The 12,250-nt window shown below is 40.5% G+C and overlaps 5 protein-coding genes across 8 annotated transcripts in view; 2 read left to right on the forward strand and 3 right to left on the reverse strand.

Moving 5' to 3' along the window:
* The window catches only part of LOC104826277 (malonyl CoA-acyl carrier protein transacylase-like), a 3,081-nt gene extending 1,906 nt beyond the window's left edge, over positions 1-1,175 (forward strand). The window contains exons 7-11 of one of the 2 annotated variants that reach the window (XM_010558888.2): positions 4-81; positions 185-265; positions 373-549; positions 639-725; positions 888-1,175. In XM_010558888.2, coding sequence (XP_010557190.1) covers positions 4-81; positions 185-265; positions 373-549; positions 639-725; positions 888-950 — 486 coding nt within the window. In that variant the 3' untranslated portion in view covers positions 951-1,175. The remainder of the gene's footprint in view (positions 1-3; positions 82-184; positions 266-372; positions 550-638; positions 726-887) is intronic. The other variant, XM_010558889.2, reaches the window with a different exon arrangement.
* A 131-nt stretch (positions 1,176-1,306) lies between these two features.
* Positions 1,307-3,322, reverse strand: LOC104826276 (mitoferrin-like; the record flags this gene model as incomplete). The annotated part of the gene is made up of 2 exons (XM_010558886.2): positions 1,307-1,714; positions 2,591-3,322. Coding segments are annotated over 2 exons (939 nt in total), but the record flags the coding sequence as incomplete, so codon positions are not given.
* Positions 3,323-4,559: 1,237 nt separating this feature from the next.
* Positions 4,560-5,709, reverse strand: LOC104826278 (zinc finger protein CONSTANS-LIKE 8). The gene is made up of 3 exons (XM_010558891.2): positions 5,211-5,709; positions 4,833-4,985; positions 4,560-4,741 (listed from the first exon to the last, which is right to left on the reverse strand). The coding sequence occupies exons 1-3, from the start codon at positions 5,661-5,663 to the stop codon at positions 4,718-4,720; spliced, it is 630 nt and encodes a 209-aa protein (XP_010557193.1). The 5' UTR covers positions 5,664-5,709; the 3' UTR covers positions 4,560-4,717.
* A 924-nt stretch (positions 5,710-6,633) lies between these two features.
* On the forward strand, positions 6,634-9,375 carry LOC104826279 (gamma-interferon-inducible lysosomal thiol reductase-like). The gene is made up of 5 exons (XM_010558892.2): positions 6,634-7,322; positions 7,586-7,651; positions 7,767-7,907; positions 8,622-8,714; positions 9,014-9,375. Exons 1-5 carry the CDS (start codon positions 7,014-7,016, stop codon positions 9,242-9,244), a joined length of 840 nt encoding a protein of 279 aa, XP_010557194.1. The 5' UTR covers positions 6,634-7,013; the 3' UTR covers positions 9,245-9,375.
* Positions 9,376-11,370: 1,995 nt separating this feature from the next.
* LOC104826280 (protein LIGHT-DEPENDENT SHORT HYPOCOTYLS 6-like) overlaps positions 11,371-12,250 on the reverse strand; it is a 1,679-nt gene continuing 799 nt past the window's right edge. Inside the window, exons 2-3 of one of the 3 annotated variants that reach the window (XM_010558893.1) lie at positions 12,189-12,244; positions 11,371-11,787 (exon numbers count right to left, since the gene is read on the reverse strand). In XM_010558893.1, coding sequence (XP_010557195.1) covers positions 11,692-11,787; positions 12,189-12,244 — 152 coding nt within the window. In that variant the 3' untranslated portion in view covers positions 11,371-11,691. Of the gene's footprint in view, positions 11,788-12,042; positions 12,245-12,250 lie in introns of those variants that run through there. The other 2 variants (XM_010558895.1, XM_010558894.1) reach the window with 2 other exon arrangements.

The following is a 12,250-nucleotide window of genomic DNA, read 5'->3' on the forward strand; positions in this document are numbered from 1 at the left end:
AATGTTCAGCAGTTGTGTGATGCAGCTAACCAAGAAATTGATGAAGCAAATACTGTCGTGATTGCGAATTATTTATGCCCGGTTCACATCCTTTGTCACCCTTTTTTCACTTATTTCTCTCGAGCTGTCAGGCATTCTCGAACGTATAATTATTAAGCTCGGCATGTGGTGTGTTGGGTTACAGGGCAATTATGCAGTATCTGGAGGTATCAAGGGAATTGAAGCAGTCGAAGCCAAAGCCAAATCATTCAAGGCCCGTATGACCGTGCGTATAAATAAGAACCAAATCCTCTCTCTCTCTATATACTCTCTTATGAGTCAGTGATTCCGCTACTGCTTTCTCCGTCGTGGCTAAGAGCATGTAATGGTCAGGTCCGATTGGCTGTAGCGGGAGCTTTCCACACAAGTTTTATGGAACCAGCTGTCTCGAGATTAGAGGCTGCACTATCTGCAACTGAGATCAGAACTCCGAGGATTCCAGTGGTCTCCAACGTCGATGCGCATCCTCATTCTGATCCTAACACTATCAAGAAGATACTTGCTCGCCAGGTTAGCTATATAACTCTAGACCCTATTGGCAAAGCCAAAAATACTAGGCAGAAAACCGACACAGAGTCGTGTTCGCGTTTAAATTATAGGTCACTTCTCCGGTACAATGGGAGACAACGGTGAAGACTCTCCTAACCAAAGGAATCAAGAAAAGCTACGAGTTGGGACCCGGAAAGGTATATCTATCTATCTATCTATCTATATATATGTATGTATTCAGTCAGCCCCATGAACCCAACACAGCTAAACTCATAAAAGATGGATAGAATTTGTCGGGTTCATTCTACCACTTGTGTCTCTAAGCTATTATGTTGTTGTGTGCAATTCATGAGCAGCAGGTCATTGCAGGGATCATCAAGAGGATAGACAAAAGCGCCCAAGTCGAAGCCATCAGTGCTTGAAACAGCGAATGCGGGTGTAGGTTCTTTTGATGAGTTACGCGCTGTATATCTCATGCAAACCCAACAACTTCCTGATGTGATCTCGTGGAGAATCAAACCTTCAGTTCTGGATGCTTCATCTCTCAATTTTACTGTGCTGTTTTCCATATTTCTACGGATAATACCTGTCTTAAAACCCAATTGTCTGGACACAGACTTAAATTTTAGAATTTTCTTCACAAATAATAACCGGATACTCAAATTCGGAATTTTTTTAAAACCAAACCTACTTTGGTTAATCAAGAGTTATTCTATAGCTCTCAAGTTCCCTAACCTGCAAGTCCTTGTACAGTTAAAAGGACAAAACTCTCCGGATGGGAACTAAAATGAAGTTCTTTGGACGGAGCAGAACAGTTCAAGAAATGGACAAATGAACGCTATTACATTAAGACATTATTGAAACCCTGTCAGAGCAATTTAACAAATAAATCTCAACTCAGCAGCAGATCTCTGCGTAGAGCTGATGACAGTCTCAGTAATGGATTCTCCCCGAACAGCTTTTTGTGTGTGGACGACGGTCAGGTTGTGTTAGAATCGCCATTGAGATCTTGGAAGAAGGATTTAGCGGCCTCGTAAGTGGACCAGCAGATTGCAGCAGCCGGAGCATGGAAGAGCATTCTTGGAACCCATCCCCTCACAAGCCCTCTGTACCCGTCTTTTTTCACTATCGTCCTCACCACATCGCTTATCGAGCCGCTCTTGAACCGGTCGCACCCGCAAACTCCCTGTACAATGCCACAATGGGTTATACAGTGAAGAATGTTTTTTTTTGCCAGACTTCTGATCTCAATCTAAGGATGGTTTTTGGGTATAACAATAACTCCTAGATTCACTGATCACTATGCCTGAACCATAGCAAAGTCCTGCAGCTTTAAGCTTCGGACAATTAAAACTCAACTGAACATTATTGCTCAATATCATAAAGATTCTATACCTACAGCCAGTAATATTTAGTTCTGAAACATGGCTTCTAGAATCTAGATTCATTCAACACTATGCTAAATTGCTAATAATAATAATGCAAGTCCTCCAACTTTCAGCTTGAAACGCTTAGAGCTCAATGGGGAAACAATAGTTTGATCTGAAATGTAGCTTCAGGGGCAGTGTGCAAGTCCTGGAAATTTAGCTTCAGCCACTACGAGCAACGAGCTCAAACTGCTCAATCAAGAAACGCTACTCGTACTGCTCCATAAGCTAAACGATAGTTCAATCTCCTCCATCTTCCACATCGTAATATCATAATTCAAAGCATACCCTCACCGGTTCAAGCAATACAGACGTGTATAACAACATAAACTAGAACATTTCTTCCAGATTCCTATACTGAAGGACAAATATCTCATTAGACTTCAAGGATCAAACACCTAAAGCCCAATAATGAGACTCTAATCCCCAGTGTTCAGTATGATCAAACTGATGACAGTTTGATCTTTCATCCTCCACCTCATGAATTCATAAAAGAATTGAAGCCCTCAATTTTATGACCTAGTATGAATTCTAGCCCTCAATGTTTCCTTCTAATACCAGGTAGGGGCTCAATAAAGCAATTCAATGTTATATTCAAGAAAGAGCAATCCAAATATGAAGAAACGTCGAATCACCTGACACTGCAGCTGCGTCTTGACCACGTCAAGGGGCGTAGTCACAGCAGCAGCCAAACCGCCTGCGGCTGGTACGCTTTCCGGCGATATCTCCATCAATCCCCTCTTCGCAGCCTCGTACGTGGCGAAGTGCACCGCCGTGAACGGCGCGTTCATCAGAACCGTCGTCCTGTACGACGCGTAAAACGCACCGAAACCTTCTTCCCGCATTACTCTCTTGACGCAGTCCCACACGCCCTTGTACGTCCCATTCCCCATCTGCAGCCTCTGCTTCACCATATCCATGGGCGTGAAAACGGCGTCACTCGACACGGTGGCGAAGACGCCGGAGATCGCGTGTGCGGCGGAGTTGTTGGGATTTCCACCGGAGAAGAACTTCTTCGAGCTCTCGTAGACGGAGAAGTAAACAGCGTGAGCAGGTCCGGCGCCGAGACCCATTGCCCATATGCCGCGGTACAACGCCGACGGTCCCTCCGTTTGGATTATCGACCGGAAAGCCTGTCGGACTCCGACGGGTTTTATAGGGCAGGACCGAAGCGCCTGCATATGGGTCTTGACAGTGTCAACGGGAAACATCGACATGTGTTCGACGGAACCAGCAATCGAACCAGCGATCATGAACTGCCAGAAACGGAGGCCGTCGTGGCCGGAAACGATGACCTCCGGATGAAAATCCGGCGGCTGAGGAACCGGTCGGATATCGGTTTCCGGGAATTTGGCGGAGGCGGGAGCCCCCGTTGTGGGGATATGGCCGTAGATCGAATCGAGAAGCCCTGAACTTCGTATGGAGGGAAAACGACGGCGGAGAACGAATCTGATGAAGAAACTGAGAAATTAGGGTTCCGGAATGCTTGGAAATACGAATCGATGGCCATACAAAATCGGGAATCTCACATTCGAAGCTCCGACCAGAGAAGCTCGGGAGGCGGCGGTTTAATACAACAGGAGAAGGGACTCGTGTCGCGGTTTACATCTTTCCCAATTGTCTGGACACAGACTTAAATTTTAGAATTTTCTTCACAAATAATAACCGGATACTCAAATTCGGAATTTTTTTAAAACCAAACCTACTTTGGTTAATCAAGAGTTATTCTATAGCTCTCAAGTTCCCTAACCTGCAAGTCCTTGTACAGTTAAAAGGACAAATCCCTTCCAACATAGAGTCAAACCCACAAAGCATTCTTGCGGAGCCCTCCCATGGCCGACACAACACTCACAACTGAAAGAAAAAGGAAAGTACGGAGCTTTCGGGTGCATACAGTAAAATTCTCCACTTGTTGTCTCCAATTGTATCGATGGTCCGATGGTGTAGACCGGCCAATGGAGCTTGGGCGTGAAAAAAGGTCAACGGCTTTGGGTTCGGGCTCATACGATGAGGTGAAGAGAAGGTAAGTGATCTTGTCGGTCTTTGGATTCTGATATGGATGATCTCAATATTATCATTTCACCAATTACTTATCTCATCACACAATCACACAATCAACGGAAAAAGTTTCCATCTTTCGATTCAATCTACTATACCCATTTGAATTTTGTGCCCCAAGAATCTTGAACTCGGGGAAAAATCATCATGAACACACACATGGGCCGTCACTAAACGTCAAAGCAAGGCCGTAAAGGGCGTGATGAACTTTTGGAGGCCCACCCACTTTAACAAATAACTCAAAGAAGTGGGAATATTACTCAAATAACCCACTTGATCGCAGCAATTTCAGTGTACACCACCAAAAAAAAAAAAAATTGCGACCTTATTACGACTAATATATAACTAATATACAACTTATTACGACTAATAAACTACTCTTATTTTAGTTGTATATTAGTTATATATTAGTCGTAATAAGGTCGTAAATTTTTTTTTTTTTTCGGTGGTGTACCCTGAAATTGATGCGACCCAAATGGGTTATTAGGGTTAAAACCCCCAAAGAAGTACCCCAATATATGTGAAGTCACATCGACACTCTGTACATATTGAAATCTTGTGCTTAGATATTTTCGTTTGTTGTCCCTTTGAGAGGAACGAACCAACAAAAGCATGTGGTCGGGAAAAAAAAAAGTCAAATATTAATATCTCAAAAAGCGTTTCATGAGAGGGCTGAGATATTTCCATGAGATATTTTTCCCCAATCACTCTCTCTTCACAAACCGGCCCTGCAAAAAAACCGAACCAAACCGTTCAAATCTGTCGGCACCATACATTCGATAAATATTGTAAAACTAAAATTAATGGAATTAGATGGACCTTGAGGCGAGGCCGATTGTCGGCGTTGAGTTTGCGAACTTGGTACCTTATCTTCTTAGAGAAGAGCCTGTTTTGGCGTTTCTCTTTGTACCTAAGAACACTGGCTTCTCTCCTCGTGTTCCTCTCTTCCTCCATCACCGGAACTTCTCCTGCCTATAACCAGTATATGATCGATTAATAAGACAGTCAACGCGCATAATCTGTTATAACAATTTCATATATATAATATCACGATCTGTAAATCAAACTACGAGAGAACTATACTTGTTGTTTTGTAGAAGTAGTATATATACCAATTCTAAGTGATTTTGCGTAAAGACCAATCCATGCATGCAACAACTACTTGTGTAAGAAAAAGAAAAAGGAAACGACACTAACGTAGAAGCCGTGGGTGGGAGCTGATGAAGCGTCAGTCCAGAGATGGGACTGGCGTTCAGACCATGCATCAATCACTTCTTGATAGTTCAGGTTCAGCTTCAGACAGAACTGTTTCTCTTCGTAATCCTGAATCGCACTGTCCCAAGATCCCAAGTTCGAATCTTTCCTCGCTCTTGTTTCTTCCTCTTCTTCTTGTCCTCCTTCTTCTTCGTCTTCTTCCTCTGCTTCTGCTTCAGCCCAGAAGTCCCAGGTGAATCCATGAGAGCAGAGGTCGCCGCCGGAGAAATTGTCCTCGTCGGTGATTCCAAAAATGCCCTCGAGGTCTTCTGTTGCATCGGTGTCTCCGGAGGGGCAGGATCGTAAATTGTCGCCGGAGAGCTCGTTCGAATTGATTAATGTTGAGGCTTCAGAGTCATGTTGTTCTTCTTCCTTTGGTAACCTGTGTGTCTCCATCTCTCTCTCTCTCTCTCTCTCTCTGGTATCATCTGTTTTTTGGGTCTAAATATATAACTATGTTGCGGTCTCCTTGCAACCTATGACGTCATCACACATGCACATATTACACACACACACACACATATATATGTATACATGGAAGTTTGATATCTTACTTTGGTGACCGGTTTGCTCATAAAATTCCACATACAAAAGGAATATTTATTTTATATATCAATAATTGAAATCGAATATTTTTTAATAAATTGGGATTTTTTTTTATGTATGTATATGGTCTATAAATTATTTGTTATATAATAAAATGTAACATATATATGTACCTAAATTAATGATATTGAATGCAAGACTTGCAAGTTCACAAATAAATCAAGACTCGTCTGTGTGTGTGTACAATCTAATATCTATTCATTTAAATTTGTATTTGAAATATCTTTTTTAGATTGAACAAAAAAAAAATACTGCATACATACACGGACCGGAAAGTACATGTAAGAAAGAGGATATGCATGAGTATGATAGAAAAGTGGTCCTACGTGGAATCTTATCCCTAGAGTGATGGGACAATCCGAAGCTGATTGGATATGAGGGCTCCAGCTTGGCAGCCAAATGAGGGCTCCATACATGTGGGACCCACTAATCGCCCTTTTCGCATCCACCAATGGACATTTCACGTTTTGCCGTTCTGTGTCTGTATATGTATGCACTGTGTGTGTATGCATATAAAAGTTTATTTTTATTTCTCATGAAAAATGTGATATTATTTGATAGTATCAGGAAAACGAACCAAATCCCAAGTCATATTCTTTACAATATATATATATATATATAATTAGAAGTTAATACCCATTTGCATTTCTAGGCCCATGGGCCCAAACCAAATCAAACCCAATGGTAACAGACGGCGATATGAGACGGAATCCAATACGTTAGGGTTTCTACTCTCTGTTCTTGCACGGAGCGACTCGAAAATGGTGGAGAGAGGCCATGGCGGACGAGTCAGGTCCTTCTTCTACATCGATCGTTTGCTTCTTCCGCGATCTCTCTGCTATAACTTATTCATCTCCTGAGATTCTCTGTGGGTATATTTGCATGGGCTTTTGCTCGATCTTACGATCCAAGGCATTTGAAGGCACAAATTGAATTGCAATTGGGGATTGCAGTGGTTCGGCCGGTTTAGATAATTGGGGGATTGTTTGCAAAAAATAGGTTAGAGTGGCAGAGAACCGAACCGGTCCAGTCGAACCAAAGGGGAGAACCAACGTGACAAAACTAACCCATTCATTTTCCCAAGACGATCAACAAGTCAAAGGCAGCAGCAGAAAGAGACGTTGGGTTTGCTTCGCTTCAATGGCGATTATGCTTCGGCGAACTTCGACCAGTTGTTCCCTCCTTCTCTGCTACGCCCTCCTCGCGAGCTTCGCTTCATCGTCACCATCATCATCATCATCATCTGGAGTACTTCTTCAGCCCTCTTCTTCTTCGCAGAAAGTCTCTGTGGGTCTGTACTACGAGTCTCTCTGTCCATACTGTGCGAACTTCGTAGTTAACCATCTGGTGAAGCTTTTCGATGAAGATCTCATCTCCATCGTCGATCTCCACCTCTCTCCTTGGGGCAACACCAAGCTCCGCCCCGACAACCTCACTTTCGTCTGCCAGGTCCCTCCCCCTATATTTCAATTCGACAAAATTCATTACGCTATCGAATTCAAGATTAGGTTTTGAATCAATGGTTAGTCATAAATCAGTGAGAATCGCCTCTGAGGCATCTTCATATCGAGTCAATTGAGACCTTCAAAAGGTGTTTGGGTGGTCCTTTATTGAATAACGATGAGATTGTGAAATCGGTTCTTGCCGTGGAGTCAACATTTGTCAAAGTTTTGTTGTATAGATTTCATGAATCTGCTCGGTGTTCATTGCAGCATGGGCCGTACGAATGCTTGTTAGATACCGTAGAAGCTTGTGCAATTGAAGCTTGGCCTAAATTGGTAAGCCTCATTTCTATCTCCGATTTTCCATGTTACAGTGAAAGTTTCACGCTTTCACAACTTCCATCCATCTCGTGAGGAATGTTTGTCTAAAAGGCCTTAACGTTCGATGCAGAGTGACCATTTCCCGTTCATCCACTGCATCGAGAGTTTGGTGCCTGAACGCAAGTATGAAAAGTGGGAGACGTGTTACGAGAAACTTAAGTTGAACTCGAAGCCTATCAACGATTGCCTCAGCAGTGGACATGGGAAAGAGGTCAGCCCCTCCTCTCCTTGTAGTTTGTTCCGAGTTGTTGGCTCAGAGTTTCTTGTGAAAATAAAAAAACAGAACTTCCATTGTCTTGCTGGTTGATTGTTGCCCCTCATGTCGTTTGTTCCTTTCCCTCCTCAAGTGTTGAATCAGTGATCCATATTCCTGGAAATGCCCTTATCCATGGTATGTGACGGTCTCTGCTATGGGCAAAGACTTGAAAAGGTTATTTAGACTGGTTTATAGTGCTACTGCTAACCTTACTTTCACACCGAGAAAAAATAAACCATCAAATGTATTATTTAGAGGGCCTAGAAGAGTTAAAGGCTGGATGCCAACTGCTCTTTGTTATCCAGAGAGCGATGAAATAGCGAGAGAGTCGGAGGAATGCAACCCAAGTCGTAGCCCTCATTTGATCTAATTGCTTGTTTTGGTATTCTTTCAGAAAACATGTTTAGACCGCTATTACGGGCATAAACAGGTGTCTATGGGAATCATATCTTTTTCATGTACATATTCCGGCTTGAATGTATCTTTCTTTTGGTTACAATATCAATATGAACCCACATTATGTAACCCTCCCGCTATCACTGCTTTCAAGCTGGTGGTTTTGTGTTAGTTATCTTATGGGGTTTTGTACATTTCCTGGACTTGATTGCTTTGAAGCTTTAGAATTATTATTCACCAATGGATTTGTTGATGGGCTTTCTTTTGATGCAGCTTGAATTGCAATATGCCGCAGAAACAAACGCTCTTCAGCCGCCCCATAAATATGCCCCGTGGGTAGTCGTGGATGGTCAGCCCCTTTACGAGGTACCTTAGCCGAGTTCCTCCAAGATTGTTTTCTGGCTGTGGCCATCACGATACGATATTCGCTCACTGCTGTACGCATGCCCAAATTCGATATGATTGGTTCGGTGTGGAGTTTCATTTAAAGAATTGGGTCCGGAATTCGGTTGCTACTTGATACCAAAAAAGGGAAATTGATTACATCATCATATTCAGCATTTACGTAATTCATGAATCGAAGGCTTGTTCCTAGTGGGTATCATATCCTGGATTAGTCAGAGATAGGAAAGCTTTGGAAGGAGCTTTAATGGCGTTGTTTGCAGGACTACGAGAACTTCATAAGCTACATCTGCAAGGCTTATAAAGGGAATGCAGTGCCTGGAGCTTGTGCCAAATATTCCAAGAATGCCCCTCACAAGGTTAACCTGAGACGCATCTCTTCTTCGGTTTGCCAGAAGGGAACTCAGATTTCGGACGTGTTCGAGCGAGTCATGTCCGAGTTGAACTCGTGGATCAACAACATCGTCAAGTTCAACATGGCAGGTCTCCTTTAGGTCTGTCTCTCTCTCTGGCTTTAACCTTTTGCCTTTGGGAAAATGCACTTTTATGAAGAAAAACGTATGTCCGTAAAACCGTTGTTGTTTGTATGGGAGGTTCATTATGGCTTTAATAAATATTTTTAGAAAATTCTTCTAGTGACGGATCTATTAGATATGTAATTTTTCTAATATATTAAATCATTGTTGATTATTATTTATGCTATTTTGATAGATGAGAATGAATTTCGCGAAGAAATATATAGTTCATTTTTTATTAAAACGATAACTATTTTATAAACTTTACAACGTTAAATATGACGGATCTTTGAAAATATTTAAGAGTTTGGTGTACCAAGACATTCTCATTTTATTGTTTAGTTGGGATGTTTCGAAACATAACATATGGAAGGTAATATTAAAAAATAAAACTAATTGAGGGTATAATTGTAATATTGATAAAGAAAAAGGGTAAAGAAGAATGAGTCAGCAAATCTACGAATGAGATTGAATTGTCGGCGACTTCTCCTACATTTGGCCCCTCTTTTTCTTCCTCTCATTTGGTCTCTTCACACACACACAGGTGTATATATGTATATATATGAAACACATTTTTATTTTATATTTTCATTACAAAATACTTAAAACAGAAGAATACGAAATTTGTTTTAGTAATTGTAATGGCAGTCAGCCTATACGCAATATGCTGGTGCAATCACATTTTCATATGATAATAGACGAACAATTCACAGTTACAAATCATTATAATATATATCTTTCTAACTGGCCATTTCTTCAATATTATATAACATTTAAGTTTGAGGAGATACATATGAGGAGTACGGATTCATCCAAGCAAAATTGTTATTAACATATGTTCTAATCATAATCCAGTTAAATCGACGGTCCAAATGGCACTCAACAACAAAATGGGATTCACCAGACAATTCAATAACGGTGGTTCTAGAATATCATGATATGCGTATAATTTGTATATAATTAAGCTTTATAGATTCATAAGATATTAAGAATCGTGTTCCATGAGCCAAGCTATGCATGCATGTGACTGTTTTAATGATTTCTGGTGCATTTTATTGTTATATCTATCTACCACACAGATGGATCATGTTCGTGTAAATGTGCGAAAATAAAATAAAATAAAATAGACGGAACGATATAACTTAAGGCGTGAGGACAAAATGTACCACACTTGCAAATGTACGATTATGAACAGTGCTTCCGTGACCCACTCTCCTCCGTTCATTTCAATATTGTTGACCCTAAAATTGTATACTTGTTGTAATATTTATGTATCTCCATATACAGAAAATGGTGATACAAATACATGTATACATATATACACGCATACACACAAATATGTATAGGTGTGTGTATGAACCCAAATAGCCCTCGAATAAGTCCAACAGCCATGGAAAACAGATTATTCGGATATAATTGGATATGGGCATAAATACGATATACATTTAAATGGCTATATAGTTGGGAGGTGAGCAACTGGTGGGTCCATATGTTATATAACGACTTGTTAAAAGATAAATATAATTAATACAGCTAATTAATGACTGTAACCCTTGAATATATATATTAATCAAGATATTGTTATTAAAATAAAAGAGTGGAAACAAGGTTGGCTGCTAGGTCGTCTTTTTCAAAGCCGATGTGGAGGTGATTAGGACCAAAAACAATTTTATATTATAAAAAAATGGAAACGATTAAATCAGCGATCGTGACGAATATCCCTTTTTATGTATTCGCTAATTACGTATTAATAATTTTTTTAAAAAAATTATTTTCAACCATTTGTGTATCGTGCACGAGGGATACGAATTTGTACTATGTCATCAGTTTTATTATAAAAAAAATGTCTCTTTTTCTATTTATATTTATAATAGAATTAAGGATTTTATAATAGAAAAGGTACTATGTGTAATAAATTAGTATGATTATTGTTTATTTATGTACACAAATTCTTGGTCACTATCTATTTTATACGCATACATAGAACATTAAATATGTTTCTGAAATTAGGGTTGTAAAATATTGATTATATATAGTTTTGAGATTATGTAAATTTAAGCAAGAAGCTGATTTTTTTTTTTAAAGCAAAAGTTATTTCATTCCATTTTGTTCTTTGTTCTAAAAGAAAAATTACGTGTGCAACTAACGCAAGCAAACACCTGACAGGGGGAGTAAAAGTGAAAAGACGCACGTGCGAGTATTAACGTACAAGACGCACGTGCGAGTATTAACGTACGTGTCAGTCACAAACTTCCACCACGAGGCATCCTCTTGTCGGTTGGAATTCGTAGAGACCAGAGAGAACATTTTCTCACTGCTGCTGCCCCTCCAACTCTCACTCTCTTTCCTTATATTACAACGTACACGTGCGGGTGATTACGTGTATGTACATATATATATACACACACTGTAGGAAGATACACATATCATTGTGTATACATATATAGGCAAGAGAGGAACGTATTTCCTCCTCCATCCATCCTCCATGATCGCCTTATATTCTCCGATTGTCCTTCCGCTTTCTGGGGAGTTTAGAACACTCAACTTAAAGTTCAAGGGGACGGCTAACACATATCTCCACCGTTCGTGTATATATATATATATATGCATACATTTACAGATATACATATAAGTGTGGCTTGAATTAGAATGATTGAAACAACTCCTCGTAGCTAGTAGTGCTCCTTATTGGAACCATAATAGTGAACGTACGTGTTCTACTTGTGCGGTATTTTCTTTTTCCTTTCTAGTAATTATTCGTAGAATCGAGCTTTGAATGGATTCATGCAATCAATCTAGTTTCCAGCCAAGACAGAGACTCTTAGATTTCATCAGAGTTCACTAAACTAAGCACAAAATCAGACGTTATCACAGGAAAATTTTAGATAGGGTATACAAACCTACAACATTTCTAGGGTACAACCTTGCCGCCGTCTCCGCCGTGTCCGGTCGACGGAGCCACCGTCACGTTAACGGCGGGGGGCG

Source organism: Tarenaya hassleriana, unplaced genomic scaffold (assembly GCF_000463585.1).
Source record: "Tarenaya hassleriana unplaced genomic scaffold, ASM46358v1 Cleome5, whole genome shotgun sequence".
NCBI classification, from domain to species: domain Eukaryota; kingdom Viridiplantae; phylum Streptophyta; class Magnoliopsida; order Brassicales; family Cleomaceae; genus Tarenaya; species Tarenaya hassleriana.